Source organism: Nerophis lumbriciformis, linkage group LG04 (assembly GCF_033978685.3).
Source record: "Nerophis lumbriciformis linkage group LG04, RoL_Nlum_v2.1, whole genome shotgun sequence".
NCBI classification, from domain to species: Eukaryota; Metazoa; Chordata; class Actinopteri; order Syngnathiformes; family Syngnathidae; genus Nerophis; species Nerophis lumbriciformis.
The window spans coordinates 29032501-29052500 of record NC_084551.2 but is presented as its reverse complement, the minus strand read 5'-3'; the positions used below and the strand labels follow the sequence as shown (position 1 = coordinate 29052500).

The following is a 20000-nucleotide window of genomic DNA, read 5'->3' as shown; positions in this document are numbered from 1 at the left end:
CAAACTACTTATCTCTGGAAGACGCCTGACAGAGATGTTTGCAGGCCGATATTGTCATCTAGTGGCATGTTATAGTTACTGCTGTCGCTCTGCAGGAGAACATCGTGAGCTTTGTGGTCGTTTCCACAGCATTTTCTGTTTAGGAATTGATTTAGTGAAATAAAAACAATATACATCTTCGGCGCAGTAAAAGCGTGACATACGTTGGCAAGCATTTTCTGGTTGTTTTCATGTTAGTCATTAAAGGAGACTTACAATGATTTTACTCTTAAAACACTTCCTTGTGGTCTATCCATCCATCCATCATCCATTTTCTACCACTTGTCCCTGTCGGGGTCACAGCGGGGGGTTGGAGCCCATCCCAGCAACACTCAGATAATATGTATTGGATATGCTTTGATGTACATTTTGCTTCACAGTCATTTTTATTACCCGTTTTTTGAGTCTGTCTGCAAGATGTTAATTTCTGGAGGTGTTCCCAGATTGCAAATGAAACCACGCCCCACCCTCTCCAAAAGTACCATAATTTATCTTTTGAAAATTTACACTGTTTATACATATAGATCCTCAAGCCTTTTTTTTTCCAGACACAGTCGAAAATAAACTTTATAAAAATTACATTGATTCACCCGGTCACAACATTAGGTACACCTGCACACTCTCCGATTCAGAGTTGCATAAAAGATAGCTGCTTTTAGCAGCATGTTTGTCACTGCATGTCGCATGCCCCTGTCATTACGCACATGCCAATATTATAAAAACATATTACTTATCTTGTGTTTTTTTTGTGTTTCCTCACAGCCTGAAGCAGAGGGGAGACAATCCTTCCCCTCCAGCCGAGAGCTTGGCTTAATGTCCGAATAAATACGTCCTCCTCGTGGGGACATTACAACATAGCCAGACTGCAAAACCCCGCAAACAGAGCCATCCAAAACTGTGTGCAAGTTCACATCAAAATGCATGAACCTTATGATTTAATGCTTTGACATTGTTTGACACGATTATCCAAAATTTTAACAACATCTGTAAGGGCATGGCTTCACGAAAACGTTTGTTTTTCGTTTTTGTTTTGCGTTAAAAAATAAATGTGTCCCCACAGTGTCCTTTCAATAGTGAGTCACATTCAGGTGGAAACGTTTCCAAAATAAGGATGATGTGATACAGTGCCTCGCCATAAGTGGCACTGTAGGCAATAAAAGTCACCAGAACCACCAAAACTATAGAAGAAACCGATACACACTCAAAGTTAGATATAAAGGTTGTTGGGGACCATAAAATACCATCCATTCATCCATCCATTTTCTACCGCTTGTCTCTTTCGGAGTCACCGGGGTTGCTGGAGCCTATCCGAGCTGCACTCGGGCGGAAGGCGGGCTACACCCTGGACAAGTCGCCACCTCAAGTCGCCAACACAGATAGACAGACAACATTCAAATACCGATTGCGTTATTCCCAAGATTGCGTTAAATATAAATCTTTATTTATTAGCCTTTTGGTGGATTGTGCCCGCACATCAGAGAATGGGGCGGGCACTATTCAGTAGATTTGAACATTACCGGGTCGATGTTTAGCTATTTTTATTCAGTTTGTTTTTTTATTCCTTCTTTTTGGAAACTTTTATAAGGTTTTACTGTGTAAGTTTGTAAATACTCGATCATTTGGTGAAAATCAAGGCGAAAAATCAGGGTCCACAGCACGATCGCGTTATACCAGTGGTGTGCAAGGCCTTCTCTGCTGGCCTAACATAACCAGAAATCATGATCATAATTAAAGATAAAAAAATTTATTTTTTTTTACTTTCCCTAAATATCTAAAAGTATTCATATTCTCTTCATGTCATATTATGCTCGTTCCTGTGCTGTTGTTTTTAGTTTTAGTTTGAATCCAAACAAAATTCAGCTAGCTTATGTTGCCATGCTGTACCAAATCTGCCAGACGCCTTAAAAATCAACAATGCTGGCATCCGTGCACTGTAAGTGAACAGACACATACAGGTGATAGACAGTTGCGATAGCCAATCAGATCACGAGTTGTTGTCAGTAAGGCCTTCTGGATGGCCTCACGTTGAACGTGACGTTTCCGCGTCCTGTGATTGGATATGTCATCAGGACCGTTAGCGGATGAATTTGAGAACACATAGAGTTGATAGACAGTTGCGATAGCCAATCAGATCACAAGTTGTTGACAGTCGCTGTTCTGTTACAACTAGAAGTTGTAAACTCTTGTTGTTAAAGTGTGTCATGCTTGTCATTTAATTAACATTGTTACATGTGTACCGTATTTGTCGCCATCTTTGGTCAGGGCAGTTAATATATCTTTGAGAAGTGTGTACTTTGAATCAAACTTTGACCGGAAGTTGCATAAGCCAAGCAGAGAAATTTACGGTATAAGTTTTAATTGCTGATGCGTTTTAATAGTTTTTTAAATACGCCAGAAAATAACCCGTTTTGTATACTGTTGATGTGTTCAATGCCCAGTATGGTGTAAATGTGTTCCTCTATAGTATTTCTCCAGCAATGATCGCGTGGTGACATCAATTGTGATATTTTGAGAGGTAATCGTTGAAGTCAGACATCACTGAAGGCCTAGGTGGGAAACGCACTGGCCGTCACTGCGTTATATAGAACATCATGTTACATGGGACTGTATCAAACTTTGAGTGAGTCTAACACCAAATCTTGTTTGCCTTTTGAAATATTTTCATTTATTTCGTACAGCTTACCCCACGTTCAGGGTCACAGGTGAGCTGGAGCCTATGCCATTGGGCTTGGGGTGATATAGACCAACGACAAGTTACACATTCACATCTATGGTAATTTTAGAGTCCAAATCCCTGTTGGGTGAATTGGAGTCTACATTTAGGAGTTTTCAATTACCCTAAGATGTTTTTGGACTGTGGGAGGAAAGCAAAGTACCTGGTACATGCTAACATGAGTCTTGTCTCCAAATGTCCTGCAGTAATGACAGGCTGAACGGTCTCTTAAAAGCAGAACTTGCCACAGAATAAACACTAGGCCATAAAGCGTGCCATGCTTTGCTGGCATTATAATCACTTTTCTCTTTGCGTGGCAACGCCAGTCAGTAAGCCTGCTCTTGATAGGATGAGTTGTTGTCAGTCGCACACACACTGTATCTCAGCAACAGACACACACATTCCTCACCTGTCTTCCAGTGAGGCTTCAGCGCGCCTGCTGTCCACATTGTGAGATCCCACTTCACACGCAGTCTGAACACATGCGCTCAACATGCACCTCCTCATTGTTTCCATGAAGGAGCCGTCAAGACGCTTGACGCCAACTACTGTATCAATAATTTACTCCCACTACAATTGGGGGTAGGTGGGATCCTATGGTGGGAAAAGGGGAGCAATAGGTCAGCACAGACATTGTTTTATAACTTTTATTGAACAAATCTTACAGCTCCACTGTGACATATCCTAGAAAATATATTTTTTTAATACAAGCTCCGCTCGTATTTGTCGACACAACGCAGTGTGAGTCAAAATCTACCTGCAGCATCAATGCCCACTTACAAAAAAAACAACTCCAAAAGGCCTTTTAGATCTACTTTTGCAACTAAGTCTATTTGAGTTCAGAGCCTGCCCCCTGGTGGCATAACTAAGAGTTCACCAGGTCACGTTTCACCCTGCAAAACAGGAAAAGACATTAAAAAGACGAGTGATGATATCGTCTCATCCACATTCCGAAAACATAACCACTGCCGGGAAACAATAGAAACCTGCACTTAAACGCCCACATTCAACTTCAAGCTGTCATTGAGGCCCCAAAGCGAGAAAAAAAAAAGGTTGAGAGACTTTCACTGAACAGGAAACCGAGTCAGCAATAAACGCTGCCTTCCCAGCAGACTGATACAGGTTTATCTTACTTGTAGTTTATAGCAAATTAAATGCAACAAACATTGTAATACATCTTGCCATGTTAATATTGTGATATATCGTACAACTCCATCAATATGATTGCAGTCTGTCACCTTATGATATTAAACCTCCGGCCTTTCAACAGTGTAAAAAGATCATTATAAAAATGTAATAAACCTGCAAGCTTTTCATTGGACATGGAAAATAATTTTTCTGTATGGTAATGTTTTGTATGTTTAACGTGCAAAGCATTTGTTTACTTTTTTTAGTAACATAGACAAAGGCAATGTATCTTAGATGTTTTTTTTCATTCATATATTAAGTTTTGTACCATTACTGGATCAAATATGGATATTATCGCAGTCCAATGTCACGTTATGACTATCTAGGTTCTCTTGTCAGCCTTCCTAGGGATATACAGTGATGAATAAAACATTTAATTTATGGTAAACTCATGACAGAAATGTTTTTTTGTGCAGTACAGGCCAAATGTTTGGACACACTTTCTGATTCAATGGGTTTTCTTTATTTTCATGACTATTTACATTGTAGATTGTCACTGAAGGCATCAAGACTATGAATGAACACATGTGGAGTTATGTACTTAACAAAAAAAAGGTAAAATAACTGAAAACATGTTTTATATGCTAGTTTCTTCAAAATAGCCACCCTATGCTCTGATTACTGCTTTGCACACTCTTGGTATTCTCTCAATGAGCTTCAAGCACACCTGTGAAGTGAAAACCATTTCAGGTGACTACCTCTTGAAGCTCATCGAGAGAATGCCATGAGTGTGCGAAAAAGTAATCAGAGCAAAGGGTGGCTATTTTGAAGAAAATAGAATATAAAACATGTTTTCAGTTATTTCACCTTTTTTTGTTAAGTACATAACTCCACATGTGTTCATTCATAGTTTTGATGCCTTCAGTGACAATCTACAATGTAATCAGTCATGAAAATAAAGAAAACGCAGTGAATGAGATGGTGTGTCCAAAATTTTGGCCTGTGCTGTATGTAAATAATGATTTATATGTTTACTTTTTTCAGTTACATAGATATTACGTTTGGTAGATGTTTTTCGCCACTATATCGACTATTGATATTGTTGGAAAAATATTGCAATAATAGCATATTGCTGCCCAAGCCTTGAGTTAAGTGCAAAGTTTAAACAGAAACACATTTGTCTGAGTTTGCAGGTCAAACAGAATATTAAAAACAAGGCGCTGCAATAGAACAAATTCACAGATGGCTCACTTTTTGACCTGGTTTAAAACGTCTCCTGTTACTGTTTCAGCTAACATGTCAAGTAATTATATTTGATGACACCACTGACAAAAAATACAAAAAAAATGCAAAAATATTGATATATCTCATGAAAACAAAGCTGCACCTTGACTTCCAATGCTAAATGTCTGGTCGCTCAGCTAAAGCATGGGTTCCCAACCACTTGGCCACGTAGAGGTAGCTGGTCATACACAGGATTGGACAAAATATTAAAATATTAATGTGGTCAAGAAGGTTGGAAACCACTAAAACCTGTCTGACCTGCCAATCACAATTTGTTCACAGAACTGAGGGCCTGATTGCATAAAACGTGAGCAGGGAAATTAAACACTAACCTCCCTCTATGGCTTGTGTGGAGTGTCTGGATCAAAAGTGTAAATAAATATTGTGCTTTTACTAAACTCTATGCCAAAGTACCAAACACTGCAGGAGAAAAAAGCTCCTATCAGTCCTCCAAAGTAAGAAGAATACCCTTCATGGGAGCGGGATAAACCCGACGTCAGCTGTGCCGGTAACAGTCAGCGGCGTGCGACCAAGTGAAGGCGAAGGTGATGCCAAACGGAACGCTGGGTTGATGGAGTGCATCGAGTCGCTCTTGGCAAGCGGAGAGCAAGGGTTGGCCGTGGTCGCCCGCAGGCACCCTATTGTGGGTGACGGCTGAATGGGCGTCGCTGCGGAGCTGGAAGCCTCCAGGCCCAGTGGGGTTGTTTTGGGGGTACCAGGAAAGCAAAGGCCGTGAAAGTCAGAGGAGTTGAGCATCCTCTCGAGCACATCTTTAGTGCTCTGTGAGCACTGTGTGGAGAAAAAAAAAAAAAAAGTCAGAAGTGGGTTAGCGGCATTGTCGTGTTACTGCGGCTTTTTAAAAGTTTAGTTGGCAAAGCATTCAGCATTATGAAGGAAGTGAGCACACTGATGAAAGATCGGATTTAAATCCGTCAATTGAGACACACGTAGAGAGGTTAAATGCTGACAGTGCACACAGAAGGCAACCATCTGGGAGTTGGTGAAGATGGATGTGAAATACCTCCTCTTATCCCAACCTCTTCTGGCTCTGAGGAGAGCAGGCAACGAATGTATGTCCGCGTGCATCGCCATGCATGCACAGTGCAACCAAGAGACATTTTATCCAATTTTGGAAAACACAGGACACTGATGTCAAGATGTGAGACGTGGGTGTGTGCAGAACAAATAGCAGTGAAGCATGCACACTCACACGTTCAACATCACAAAAATCAGACCCAAAGGTCCCCTCGGTTTGCACAAAACAAACGAGGCGGTCTAAAGGCCGAAGCACATCGTGGCAGAAACAAAGATGGTAGAGAAGTTTTGATTGGCTTCCCACTAGACCCGACTCTTACCATCCAGCTATGCTTTTCATGCTGTGCAGGACAATGAAAAATCCTGACAGTTCTCCTCCTGGCGTGGTGGAATGGATACAGCACAACACTGAGCATTAAAAGGTACAGCATTTTCATTTCAAAAGCAGTGGATGTGATATATTTTTACAAACCATATGCAGAGAAATATTGTGTGCTCCTAAGGAGCTAGAACAAGAGCGTTCATGAGGTTTGTTTGTCCACTGGAATATACAGTGTATATAAGCATTGTCCATATAAACAATAAAAATGATTCAAATTTGTCTGACAATAGAGCTTTTAATACTGTCGTCTTATCGTGATAATGCATGTTGATGAGCTGTGTCTCGCCATTTTGATAGCAACAAGCGGACGGCTGACTCTTTATGGCATGGTGTCAAACTCTGGCCCGCGGGCCAAAATTGGCCCGCCGTGTAATTTCACTTGGCCCTTGAGGCGATATCAAATTAACACTAGAGCTGGCCCGCCGATTATATACAGCGGCGGTGCCGCGGTAACACCGCATTCACCGCTAATTCTCATACTTGCCAACCCTCCCGGGAGACTCCCAAATTTCAGTGCCCCTCCCGAAAATCATCACGTCCGCTTTTCACCCAGTCCAACGAGTGCTGGCCCAGTCACATAATATGTGCTGCTTCTGCACGCACACACAAGTGAATGCAACGCATACTTGATCAACAGACATACAGGTTACACTGAGGGTGCCCGTATAAACAACTTTAACACTGTTAGAAATATACGCCACACTGTGAACCCACACCAAACAAGAATGACAAACACATTTCGGGAGAACATCCGCACCGTAACACAACATAAACACAACAGAACATATACCCTGAACACCTTGCAGCCCTAACTCTTCCGGGCTGCAATATACACCCCCGCTACCACCAAACCCCACCCCCCCTCCCAACCGACGCACGGGGGGGGTTTGGTGGTGGGGGGTGTATATTGCTGCCCGGAAGAGTTAGGGATGCATGGGATTCTGGGTATTTGTTCTGTTGTGTTTATGTTGTGTTACGGTGCGGATGTTCTCCCGAAATGTGTTTGTCATTCTTGTTTGGTGTGGGTTCACAGTGTGGCGCATATTTCTAACAGTGTTAAAGTTGTTTATATGGCCACTCTCAGTGTAACCTGTATCGCTGTTGATCAAGTATGCGTTGCATTCACGTGTGTGTGCGTACAGAAGCCGCACATATCTTGTGACTAAGCCGGCACGTTGTTAGAATGGATGAAAAACGGACGTGACGACAGCTCGTAGAGGACGTTAAAGGCAGTGCCTTTAACGCACGCCCCCAAGACTGTGGTCCGGTGGACTACGAGATATAATGACTGATGAACACCTTTGTTCGATAATGAAGGTTGCCTCAGCTCAAAGCCTGAGACCTAACTGAGACCTAACATTAATGAACTAGCATCCAAGAAAATATGCCAGGTATCTTGGCTTGGGCACATCAGATTAGATCAGTGTGTTGCAAACTGAGCAGTTTAAAGTTCTGAATGGTTGGTTTATTCATTGTTATTATTTTTTTTCAAATTTATTAGCCTGTGGAAAAAGTTAATGTTGATATTTACCTCAGAAGGCTGCAAATAGAAAAGAGGCATTCAATTTGTATTTAAATTGTATTTGATATGCCATTGATATTTTTTTAATTATTATTATTATTATCATTTGAAACTCGATTTTGCATGTCACTATAAAGTTATATAAGCCTTGCTTGTTCAATATTTAATGCAAAACGTGTTTGGGTCCCTATTAAAAAGGTTAATTTGTTCAACCTTGGCCCGCGGCTTTGTTCAGTTTTAAATTTTGGCCCACTCTGTATTTGAGTTTGACACCCCTGCTTTATGGCAATGTAGCGTCCTCGCTGGCGAGATAGCAGCTAACTAATCCTCACCTCCATGGCAGCAAATAAACAATGTTTCTTACAAGTATTATTATCACTGGAGGACGACAAATAGCTAAACAGGCTACACTACACACCATAGGAGCTATGATGTGTAGTGTTTGGCGTAGGAGGATACAATAAACCATACTACAGTAAGAGCTAATGCTCTTGAAAGTAAACAGGGGTGGGCGGATCGATACAAATATCGACAGTAACAATACCAAGTATAAAATCAGTATATGGTCAATACTGAAGTGATTAAATCAATATTTTTATCATCACAAAATCCATTTATTTTTGTTTTTATTATTGTTATTGTTTACAATTCAGAAAATAAATCCATGGATTCAGGACCACTTATAAGGGCAAAAACCAAAAGAGTGCATTTTATTACTGTTGTCAGTATCTTTGAGAAGTAAGTATTTATTATTGTTGTTGGTATAAGTGGATATGTTTTTATGCTATAGGACACCTGAATTTTCCTTATGGGGGATCAATAAAATAGGTATCTTTCTATCTAGAACCAATAGTAGGTTTTGCTTATGTTTAGTTATTTTGCACTAATTAATGTATTTTTCTCTAAATATTGTATGTGATAAAAGGGAATAAGGAAATAATTGAAATATTCGATTGATATTAACACCCTATCTTGTGTTTTTGTCTGATTATAATTGTGATTTAAAAAATCAAAAATCAAATTGAATATATTGAATTTCATCATTCAATCATCTTGAAAATTTGGACTATAAGTATCAGCACAGGTATGACCAATACTGCACCTGTAACTACTTGGTATTAGATCGATACCCAAGTTTGTAGTATTTCCCAAAACTATTATAAAGTATCCAAACAACAGAAGAATAAGTGGGTTTTTTTTATTTTAACAGAAGTGTAGATAGAACCATGTTACAATGGAAAGTAACCAGATATTACCAGTAAATTAGTAAGTAGTTTAATAATAGTTCAGAAAAATTAATACAACCGGAAGTGACGCAAAATGTTACTGCATACATCAGCAGCTAAATTAAGAGTGTTTTAATTAGTTTTGGAATGGTTTTATTATTATTTACATACCAAATAATATGTTGTGATATACTGTATATCGTTATTAGAGGAGGCTGCAATATATATTGTGATATAAATTTTAGCCATACCACCCATCCCTAATACATATGTTGAAAGTATAGGATTGTCCATACACCCCCACCTCTGATTATTTAGTGAGGTGTGTCCTAGAACGTTAAGTGTACATGAGAAAATACTGGTGAAATAACAAAACTTACATCTCATAACCAAATGGCCAAAATACTAAAAAAAAATATGCTTCTTTAAGTAATAAAACTCTTAAGCCTGTGTTCCACAAAATGAGACACACAACAAACATCATCAAAGTGCAGATATATACAGAAAACTATGTAAGCATTGGCAAAAAAGTAGACGCAGCAACATGTTGACTCCCTAAAGAGCCACACAACAAATCAAACAGCTAAAGAAAGAAAAGGTTTGCAGTCAGTGAGTTTGGGACTGAAATTGTTTGACCGACTCAACAATCAGAACATCAAATGCACACAGGTTACATGGTTGGTGAAGTAACTTTCTGTTTCTACTGAAACAGCCAAGTCATGTCAGACACATGACCTATGAAGAAAACATAATAATAATAATAATAATGGATTAGATTAATAAGAACCAATGCAGTAATTGAAGAATTTTGCATGGAAATTGGTTTTGTAGCGTTCATTTCTTAGTCACCACTCCTGCTACAATATTTGCATACAGGCAGAATTACTTTTGTTTGAAGGAGTATTAAGGCCACACCACAAGTATTTAGTCATAATGTTTGTGTCTGTTACTGAGAAAGAACCACATAAACTAACATCTTCTGTTGGCTTCACTCCATCATTTACTGATATTAAAGATCTTCTAGTATGCAAAATTATTTTTTTAATGATGTAATGCGCCCATAAAGACTGTTATTGAGCATCAAACATGAGAAAAATCTACGATCTACACTTCTTGTTTGCTCCACTTTTGAGAAAAGAGACGCTCATATTTTTAATGACAGAGTTGTCATCACATCAATCTATCTACACTTTGTAGAAAAAAGAAGGCTTCGCTACACGTTTTTTTAAAAATCCTGAAGCTCTGCCAAATATGTGTCAGTCAGCTACAGGCGTGGGAGCTGTACTTTTTATCATTTTGTTCTTCTTCAGCGAAGAAGCAAACCGAGCGCACATAGCTATGCTAGTGTTGCTAACGTTTGTGTTCTCCTGTAAAAAAAAGTGGGTAAAGTGAAGTGAATTATATTTATATAGCGCTTTTTCTCTAGTGACTCAAAGCGCTTTACATAGTGAAACCCAATATCTAAGTCACATTTAAACCAGTGTGGGTGGCACTGGGAGCAGGTGGGTAAAGTGTCTTGCCCAAGGACACAACGGCAGTGACTACGATGGTGGAAGCGGGGATCGAACCTGGAACCCTCAAGTTGCTGGCACGGCCACTCTACCAACCGAGCTATACCGCCCCGGTATAGCTCAGTTGGATAACACAATAGCGCTTCTTGAAAACATGCACTTTGTTGGAAAACGGCACAGACAAAATGGTGTGCTTCTAGTAAGACTTACTAAAAAGCACCATTAACCCTCAGGGGATAAAAGCTGACTCTTTTTTCTTTCAATAAATATTTGCTGTATTTTTGGCCAAAATGTCTGTTGTTGCTCCATGATGCATTATTTTTCCTAAGATAATTATTTCAATGTTAACCAAAAATCAATGTCCAAATCCCAATTATTTATTTTTTTTACTTTTTTTGCCTTAAATTTCCCAATCAACTTCAGCCCTTAACCAAAATACCAAACATGCGCTGTTTTAAACCCTATGAAGGGCTGTTGATCAAATGATTTCACAGTTCTCAATTAGTATAAGGCCATGTCCACACAAACACAGAGTTTCAAAAACGCATATTTGGGGTTAAAATGATCTCCATCCACACAAGTGTAGTTTCCAAACTGTCTATGTCTACACACAAACACATACACTTGCTGTCATGCACATTTTGTCCAATCAAAAGCCTGGAAGAAGCAGCAACAGCTGACTTGGTGGCTTTCAATTACACCTCTATTATGTTTATTTTGATATACTAGACGTACGATGACATGCGCATTATCTTTAAAACCAGCCTGCACGTACACAGAGTCTTGGGAACATTATATATCTTTTTTTTTCAGTGTTTAAAGCGCATGCACGCCTGTTGCTGAAACCCAATACTCATATAATTCTAACATGTTCAGCAACATGATGTATTACATGTACAGTGAAGTGTACATTATTTCTCAAATCTAACGAACCAAGGAAACCCTTTTGCATGTTTAAGTGCCGATATAAAGCGCACGCACGTTCTTGTAATTATAAAACATTTAATCATTGATATAGTAGTACATGTGCAATGAAGTGTATATTGTCTTTAACATCAGTACACGATACAAGGAGGACACTACATCAAGGTATTTTTTTAGTTGCTTGGTCGCTTTTTACGCACGTGCACGGTCTCGCCCGACTCCATCTGCACAAATGGTACCAACGCACGTACGTTAACTTCATGATTTGTCTTTAAACAAGGACTAAAAACATAAGATAATGTACTTTTCTTATGACACAGAGCAAAAAGTATTGCTTGTCAAAGTTGTACCATCAGGTGGTGGATTGACAGCGATCGTATCCTAAACAGCTGACTGTCATTAGTGTCACAAAGCCCATTTTGATGTGTCTTTTTTATTGTTTAGTGAAAATAGCAGCATGTTTACGTTCAAACATACAGTAAGTCAGCGCACAACCGTGACGTCATCACGCGTCTTCGTTTGTGCCGTGTACACGCGTACGCTAAGCGGAGAGTTTTGGAACTCTACACTTTGGCCAGCGTTTGCGAAAGTCTGGGTTTTAAACACAAAAGTATACATTTGCATGTGGACAAGAGGCCTAAACGCAGAGATAAGCATGCATTTATTAAGTATCCGTGTTTCTGTCAACATGGCCTCACATTCACACACTAGGATCAATGTGTTGCCAATCAACCTATGTCCAGGTGCATGTCTTTGGAGGTGGCACGCAGTCACGGGGAGAACAAGCAAACTCCACACAGAAAGACATCGAGCCTAGGGATCAAATCCAGGACCTTCATAGTGTGAGACACACACGCACACGTATATACAGTTTATATGTGTATATATGTATATATTTGTATGTGTATATACAAACACAAATATATACATATATACGTACATACACATATATACATACAGTATATACATGTATATATACACAAAAAACAAACATATACATTTATATATACTGTATATACATATATATACACATATACAAATATACAGTATATTTATGTGTGTGTGTATATATATATATATATATATATATATATATATATATATACATACATATATATATATATATATTTATGTGTGTGTGTATACATACACACACACATACACATATATGTGTATATATGTATATATTTGTATATGTGTATATACACATATGCAAATATATACATATATACATACACATATATACATACAGTATATACACATATACTGTATATACATATATATACACATATATAGCCACATTTACACACACATATATATACACACTCACACACATATACATATATACGTGTGAATATATATATATATATATATATATATATATATATATATATATATATATATATATATATATATACACACACACATTTATACATATATATATATATATATATACACACAAACACATATATATCCACGTTCGGTCAGGAAAAAACACAGAGGCTATTCTGTTGTGTTTATGTTGTGTTACGGTGCAGATGTTCTCCCGAAATGTGTTTGTCATTCTTGTTTGGTGTGGGTTCACAGTGTGGCGCATATTTGTAACAGCGCCGCCCTCAACTGGTTCCGGTCGTACCTAACCGACAGGAGTTTTTGTGTAAAAGTAGACAGTTTTATGTCATCCACAGCTCCTTTACCACATGGGGTCCCCCAGGGCTCAATCCTTGCCCCAATTTTATTTGCGCTTTACCTTCTCCCCCTTGGTTCTATTTTTAGGAAGTACAGTATTGCATTTCATTTTTATGCCGATGATTGCCAGATTTATTTTCCCATGGCACAAAATAACACGGTTCAACGTCTTATTGACTGCCTGCACGACATCAAAGTCTGGCTTTCAGCTAACTTCCTGAGCCTAAATGAAGACAAAACAGAAGTTATGTTGTTCGGTCCAAGTCGCTCTCCCTCCCCCAACGTTGACCTCGGCACTCTGACCCCGTATCTCAGCGACTCTGTCACAAACCTGGGGGTAAAGTTTGACTCAGATTTTAAATTCGAAAAACAAATCAGCAGCGTCGTTCAAAAAAGCTTTTATCAATTACGCCAAATAGCGAAAGTGAAACCGCTTCTATCAAGACATGATCTTGAGAAATTAATCCACGCTTTTATCTCGACTCGTCTTGATTATTGTAATGCCCTGTATGTTGGCATTAGCCAGGCCTCCCTCGCCCGCCTGCAGCTCGTGCAGAACTCTGCTGCTCGTCTGCTAACACAGACCCGCAGACGTGAGCACATCACCCCTATTTTAGCGTCCCTTCACTGGCTCCCTGTGCGTTACCGAATACATTTTAAACTCCTTTTATTTGTTTTTAAATGTCTACACAACCTCGCGCCAACCTATCTCTCCGACCTCCTTCAGCCTTACTGCCCCACCCGATCCTTAAGATCAGCCGATCAGCTGCTGTTGACGGTCCCTGACACAAGGCTGAAGCTTAGAGGTGACAGAGCTTTCGCCGTTGCTGCTCCCAAGCTCTGGAACGACCTACCCCTGAGTGTTAGACAAGCCTCCTCTCTTCCTGTTTTTAAATCTCTCTTAAAAACATACTTTTATTCCATGGCTTTTAACACTGAGTGATATCCATCCTGCAATGGCGCCCCATAATACACCTGCTGTGATCCTGTTTTTATGTTTTTATGTTTTTATTAATTCTATTTTAATTATTTATTTTTTATCGTGTTCTGTTTGTGTTGTGTTGTGTTTGCCCGGTACTCGTTTTATCTTTTAACCTGCTCATTGTACAGCACTTTGGCTACCCCTGTGGTAAATTTTAAATGTGCTCTATAAATAAAGTTGATTTGATTTGATTTGATTTGAACAGTGTTAAAGTTGTTTATACGGCCACCCTCAGTGTGACCTGTATGGCTGTTGATCAAGTATGCTTTGCATTCACTTGTGTGTGTGTGTGAAAAGCCGTAGATATTGTGTGATTGGACCCGCACGCAAAAGCAGGGCCTTCAAGGTTTATTGGCGCTCTGTGCTTCTTCCTATGTTCGTGTACACAGCGGCGTTTTAAAAAGTCATAAATTTAACTTTTCGAAACAGATACCGATAATTTCCGATATTACATTTTAAAGCATTTATCGGACTGCCGATATTATCGGACGATAAATGACATCCCTAATATTAATATATATATATATATTTATATATATATATATATATATATTCATACACTTATAAACACTTATATATATATATATACATACATATATACACTTATATATATATACATACACATATACATATATACACTCATACAGACACATATATACAGTATATATTTGTATATGTGTATATATACACAAATATATGCACATTGCAAATATATACATGTATACATACACATATATACACATCTTTACATTCTATACACATATACTGTATTTACACATATACATACACACATATATACATATATACATATATATATATATATATATATATATATATATATATATATATATATATATATACATATACACACATATATAAATAAACACACATATATATACACACACACACACACACACATATATATATATACATACATATATACACACACACGTATATATATATATATATATATATATGTATGTGTGGGGAAAAAAATCACAAGACTATTTCATCTCTACAGGCCTGTTTCATGAGGGGGGTACCCTCAATCGTCAGGAGATTTTAATGGGAGCATTCGCATACCATGGTTTATATAGGGCACAGAGTGGGTGGGTACAGGCTGGCCTAGGGGCGTGGTGATTGGTTCATGTGTTACCTAGGAGGTGTTTCCGTCTATGGCGGCATGTTGTTACAATTTCGCTGCGCTTGTTGAGGGATGACAGGTCTGGACGGTAGATAATAAACAGTTTCTCTTTCAAGCATAGGTTGCATCTTTTATTACCACTATTGTAAGGTGTGCTGGATGCAAGAATTTGCCATGTTATTGAATATTCAACATTATTGTCTTTGAGGTCCCAAATGTGTTTGCTGAGTTCTGTGGTATTTCGCAGGTTTTTGTTCCTGAAAGAAGCCTTGTGGTTGTTCCATCTGGTTTTGAATTCACCCTCGGTTAATCCTACATATGTGTCGGATGTGTTAATGTCCTTGCGTATTACCTTAGATTGGTAGACAACTGATGTTTGTAAGCATCCCCCGTTGAGGGGGCAATCAGGTTTCTTTCGACAGTTACATGCTTTGTTGGTTTTGGAGTCGTTCTGACTGGGGGTCGACGGCTCATTTGCAATTGTTTTGTTGTGGTTTGAGATGATTTGTCGTATATTGTTCATGCAGCTGTAGCTCAATTTGATGTTGTTCTTGTTGAATACTTTTCTTAGGTTGTTGTCTTTGGGAAAGTGTTTGTCAATCAGGTTGAGGAATTTGTGTCCAATGTTCGTTGAGACGTTTTTGCTGTATGGGGGGTTGTACCAGATGATGCCGTTTCGTTTTCTGTTCTTTTTTGGCTGGTTTCCTGGCGTGGGTTCATAGGTGAGGGTGAAATTGTATCCGCTTTCATCAAGGGCTTTTTGGTACGGGGGGGTTGCTTGGTCAAATTCAGCTTTGCTAGATGACAGCATCGATAGCCTTTTATTGATTCCGGTAGGTATTCTTTTCGTGGTGGTGGGTGGATGGTTGCTGTCATGGTGCACGTATTGGAGTGTTGTGTTGGGTTTCGTGAATGGTTGGTAGCTGTTATTTCTCAGGTTGAAAGTGACGTCAAGAAAGTTGACGGTTTGCTTGTTGGCTTCAATCGTGATCCGTAGGCCGTTCTCTTTGAAAATTTGGCATATGCGCTTCTTGGTATTCTCGCTGCTCCTTGGCGAGGCGCGACACACTGCCAGTCCGTCATCACGGTAAATACCAAGGTTCAGATTGAGGCTAGCGAGCTGGGAGAGGAGGAAACTCCCAACGAGTTCACACGTTTCTGCTCCGTCAAAACTTCCCATAGTGACGTCAAATGTTGCATTGTTCTTTTTTTGCCATGGTGTACTGTTGTGGATGAGAATGGAGTTTTTTGCGTGGATGATGATGTTTCTTTCGTTGCCTGTGATTGAGTCGTAGTCTGAGGCGAAGTCTAGTGCTTGAGTCAGTAGGTCTTGCGTGATGGAAGGGTAAAATTCCTCGATATCAAAGGAGATAAAGTTGTGCTGTTGTTTGTCTTGGATGTTGTTGAACCATTTGATTACTGCTGCTGTATTTCTCCATTGGTTGAGTGGTGTTTTGTCCTTGATTTTTGTGTTGACTCTGTCCAGGATTATTTTGCTGATTTTTCCTATTTCAGATTTAGTTGGGTTTATTAGTCGGCATGTTGGGTTATTTGCGAAGTTGGGTTTGTGATCCTTCAATGTGATGAAGGCTTCCTTGTTGGCTGTGGCGTCCACCCTGTCCTCAATGTCCAGTTCAGCCGCGATCCTTTTATTTTCCAGGTGGATGTTCTGTAAGGTATTGGGTTGCGCTTTTTTGTATGATTTGGTGATGCTTCTGTCCAGTAAGGTGTGGTGTTCTGGTATGTCCATTCTGTAGAAGTTTGTGGTTTTATCGGCAGCTATGATGAGGTTGTTTACTTTCTTGATGCGCTCCTTGTCATTTTTCAGCTTGGTGAGGAGTGGGTTGCGGATTGGCTTGAATTTGACTGATTGTATCATTTTGAGCATGTCGTTCTCAAAATCCTTTAGTTCCTCAACTGTGGGTGGGTTCTTGGTAGATTTGAATCCGTAAGTTTCCTTTTGCATTCCTTTTGTTTCAGGGTGGAGGAAAAAATGTGCTTTCCACCGCATCCTTCTTAGGAAGTGTTCCGGAGCGCATCAAGAAAGTAAACAACCTCATCATAGCTGCCGATAAAACCACAAACTTCTACAGAATGGACATACCAGAACACCACACCTTACTGGACAGAAGCATCACCAAATCATACAAAAAAGCGCAACCCAATACCTTACAGAACATCCACCTGGAAAATAAAAGGATCGCGGCTGAACTGGACATTGAGGACAGGGTGGACGCCACAGCCAACAAGGAAGCCTTCATCACATTGAAGGATCACAAACCCAACTTCGCAAATAACCCAACATGCCGACTAATAAACCCAACTAAATCTGAAATAGGAAAAATCAGCAAAATAATCCTGGACAGAGTCAACACAAAAATCAAGGACAAAACACCACTCAACCAATGGAGAAATACAGCAGCAGTAATCAAATGGTTCAACAACATCCAAGACAAACAACAGCACAACTTTATCTCCTTTGATATCGAGGAATTTTACCCTTCCATCACGCAAGACCTACTGACTCAAGCACTAGACTTCGCCTCAGACTACGACTCAATCACAGGCAACGAAAGAAACATCATCATCCACGCAAAAAACTCCATTCTCATCCACAACAGTACACCATGGCAAAAAAAGAACAATGCAACATTTGACGTCACTATGGGAAGTTTTGACGGAGCAGAAACGTGTGAACTCGTTGGGAGTTTCCTCCTCTCCCAGCTCGCTAGCCTCAATCTGAACCTTGGTATTTACCGTGATGACGGACTGGCAGTGTGTCGCGCCTCGCCAAGGAGCAGCGAGAATACCAAGAAGCGCATATGCCAAATTTTCAAAGAGAACGGCCTACGGATCACGATTGAAGCCAACAAGCAAACCGTCAACTTTCTTGACGTCACTTTCAACCTGAGAAATAACAGCTACCAACCATTCACGAAACCCAACACAACACTCCAATACGTGCACCATGACAGCAACCATCCACCCACCACCACGAAAAGAATACCTACCGGAATCAATAAAAGGCTATCGATGCTGTCATCTAGCAAAGCTGAATTTGACCAAGCAACCCCCCCGTACCAAAAAGCCCTTGATGAAAGCGGATACAATTTCACCCTCACCTATGAACCCACGCCAGGAAACCAGCCAAAAAAGAACAGAAAACGAAACGGCATCATCTGGTACAACCCCCCATACAGCAAAAACGTCTCAACGAACATTGGACACAAATTCCTCAACCTGATTGACAAACACTTTCCCAAAGACAACAACCTAAGAAAAGTATTCAACAAGAACAACATCAAATTGAGCTACAGCTGCATGAACAATATACGACAAATCATCTCAAACCACAACAAAACAATTGCAAATGAGCCGTCGACCCCCAGTCAGAACGACTCCAAAACCAACAAAGCATGTAACTGTCGAAAGAAACCTGATTGCCCCCTCAACGGGGGATGCTTACAAACATCAGTTGTCTACCAATCTAAGGTAATACGCAAGGACATTAACACATCCGACACATATGTAGGATTAACCGAGGGTGAATTCAAAACCAGATGGAACAACCACAAGGCTTCTTTCAGGAACAAAAACCTGCGAAATACCACAGAACTCAGCAAACACATTTGGGACCTCAAAGACAATAATGTTGAATATTCAATAACATGGCAAATTCTTGCATCCAGCACACCTTACAATAGTGGTAATAAAAGATGCAACCTATGCTTGAAAGAGAAACTGTTTATTATCTACCGTCCAGACCTGTCATCCCTCAACAAGCGCAGCGAAATTGTAACAACATGCCGCCATAGACGGAAACACCTCCTAGGTAACACATGAACCAATCACCACGCCCCTAGGCCAGCCTGTACCCACCCACTCTGTGCCCTATATAAACCATGGTATGCGAATGCTCCCATTAAAATCTCCTGACGATTGAGGGTACCCCCCTCATGAAACAGGCCTGTAGAGATGAAATAGTCTTGTGATTTTTTTCCCCACACATACATATATTGCGCTCTACTACGGTATCGAGCACTATTTTTTGGATAACCTTATTAAGACATATATATATATATATATATATATATATATATATATATATATATATATATATATATATATATATATATATATACACACACACACACACATATATATATACATATATCCACATTCGGTCAGGAAAAAACACAGAGGCTATTTCATCTCTACAAACCTGTTTCGCAGGTTTCCCTGCTCTTCAAGGGATTTCCCCTCAATCCCCCTGACGAGCAGGGAAACCTGCGAAACAGGTTTGTATGGATGATAGAGCCTCTGTGTGTGTATATATATATATATATATATATATATATATATATATATATATATATATATATATACACACACACACATATATACAAATATATATATATACA

At 39.4% G+C, this 20000-nt stretch overlaps 1 protein-coding gene across 4 annotated transcripts in view; it reads right to left on the bottom strand.

Moving 5' to 3' along the window:
* Positions 1 to 4791: 4791 nt before the first annotated feature.
* Positions 4792 to 20000, bottom strand: part of zdhhc18a (zDHHC palmitoyltransferase 18a) — a 29694-nt gene continuing 14485 nt past the window's right edge. For 2 of the 4 annotated variants that reach the window (XM_061951768.1, XM_061951760.1), the window contains one exon: positions 4792 to 5953. In XM_061951768.1, coding sequence (XP_061807752.1) covers positions 5636 to 5953 — 318 coding nt within the window. In that variant the 3' untranslated portion in view covers positions 4792 to 5635. Of the gene's footprint in view, positions 5954 to 6519; positions 6608 to 20000 lie in introns of all 4 variants that reach the window. The other 2 variants (XM_061951774.1, XM_061951783.1) reach the window with 2 other exon arrangements.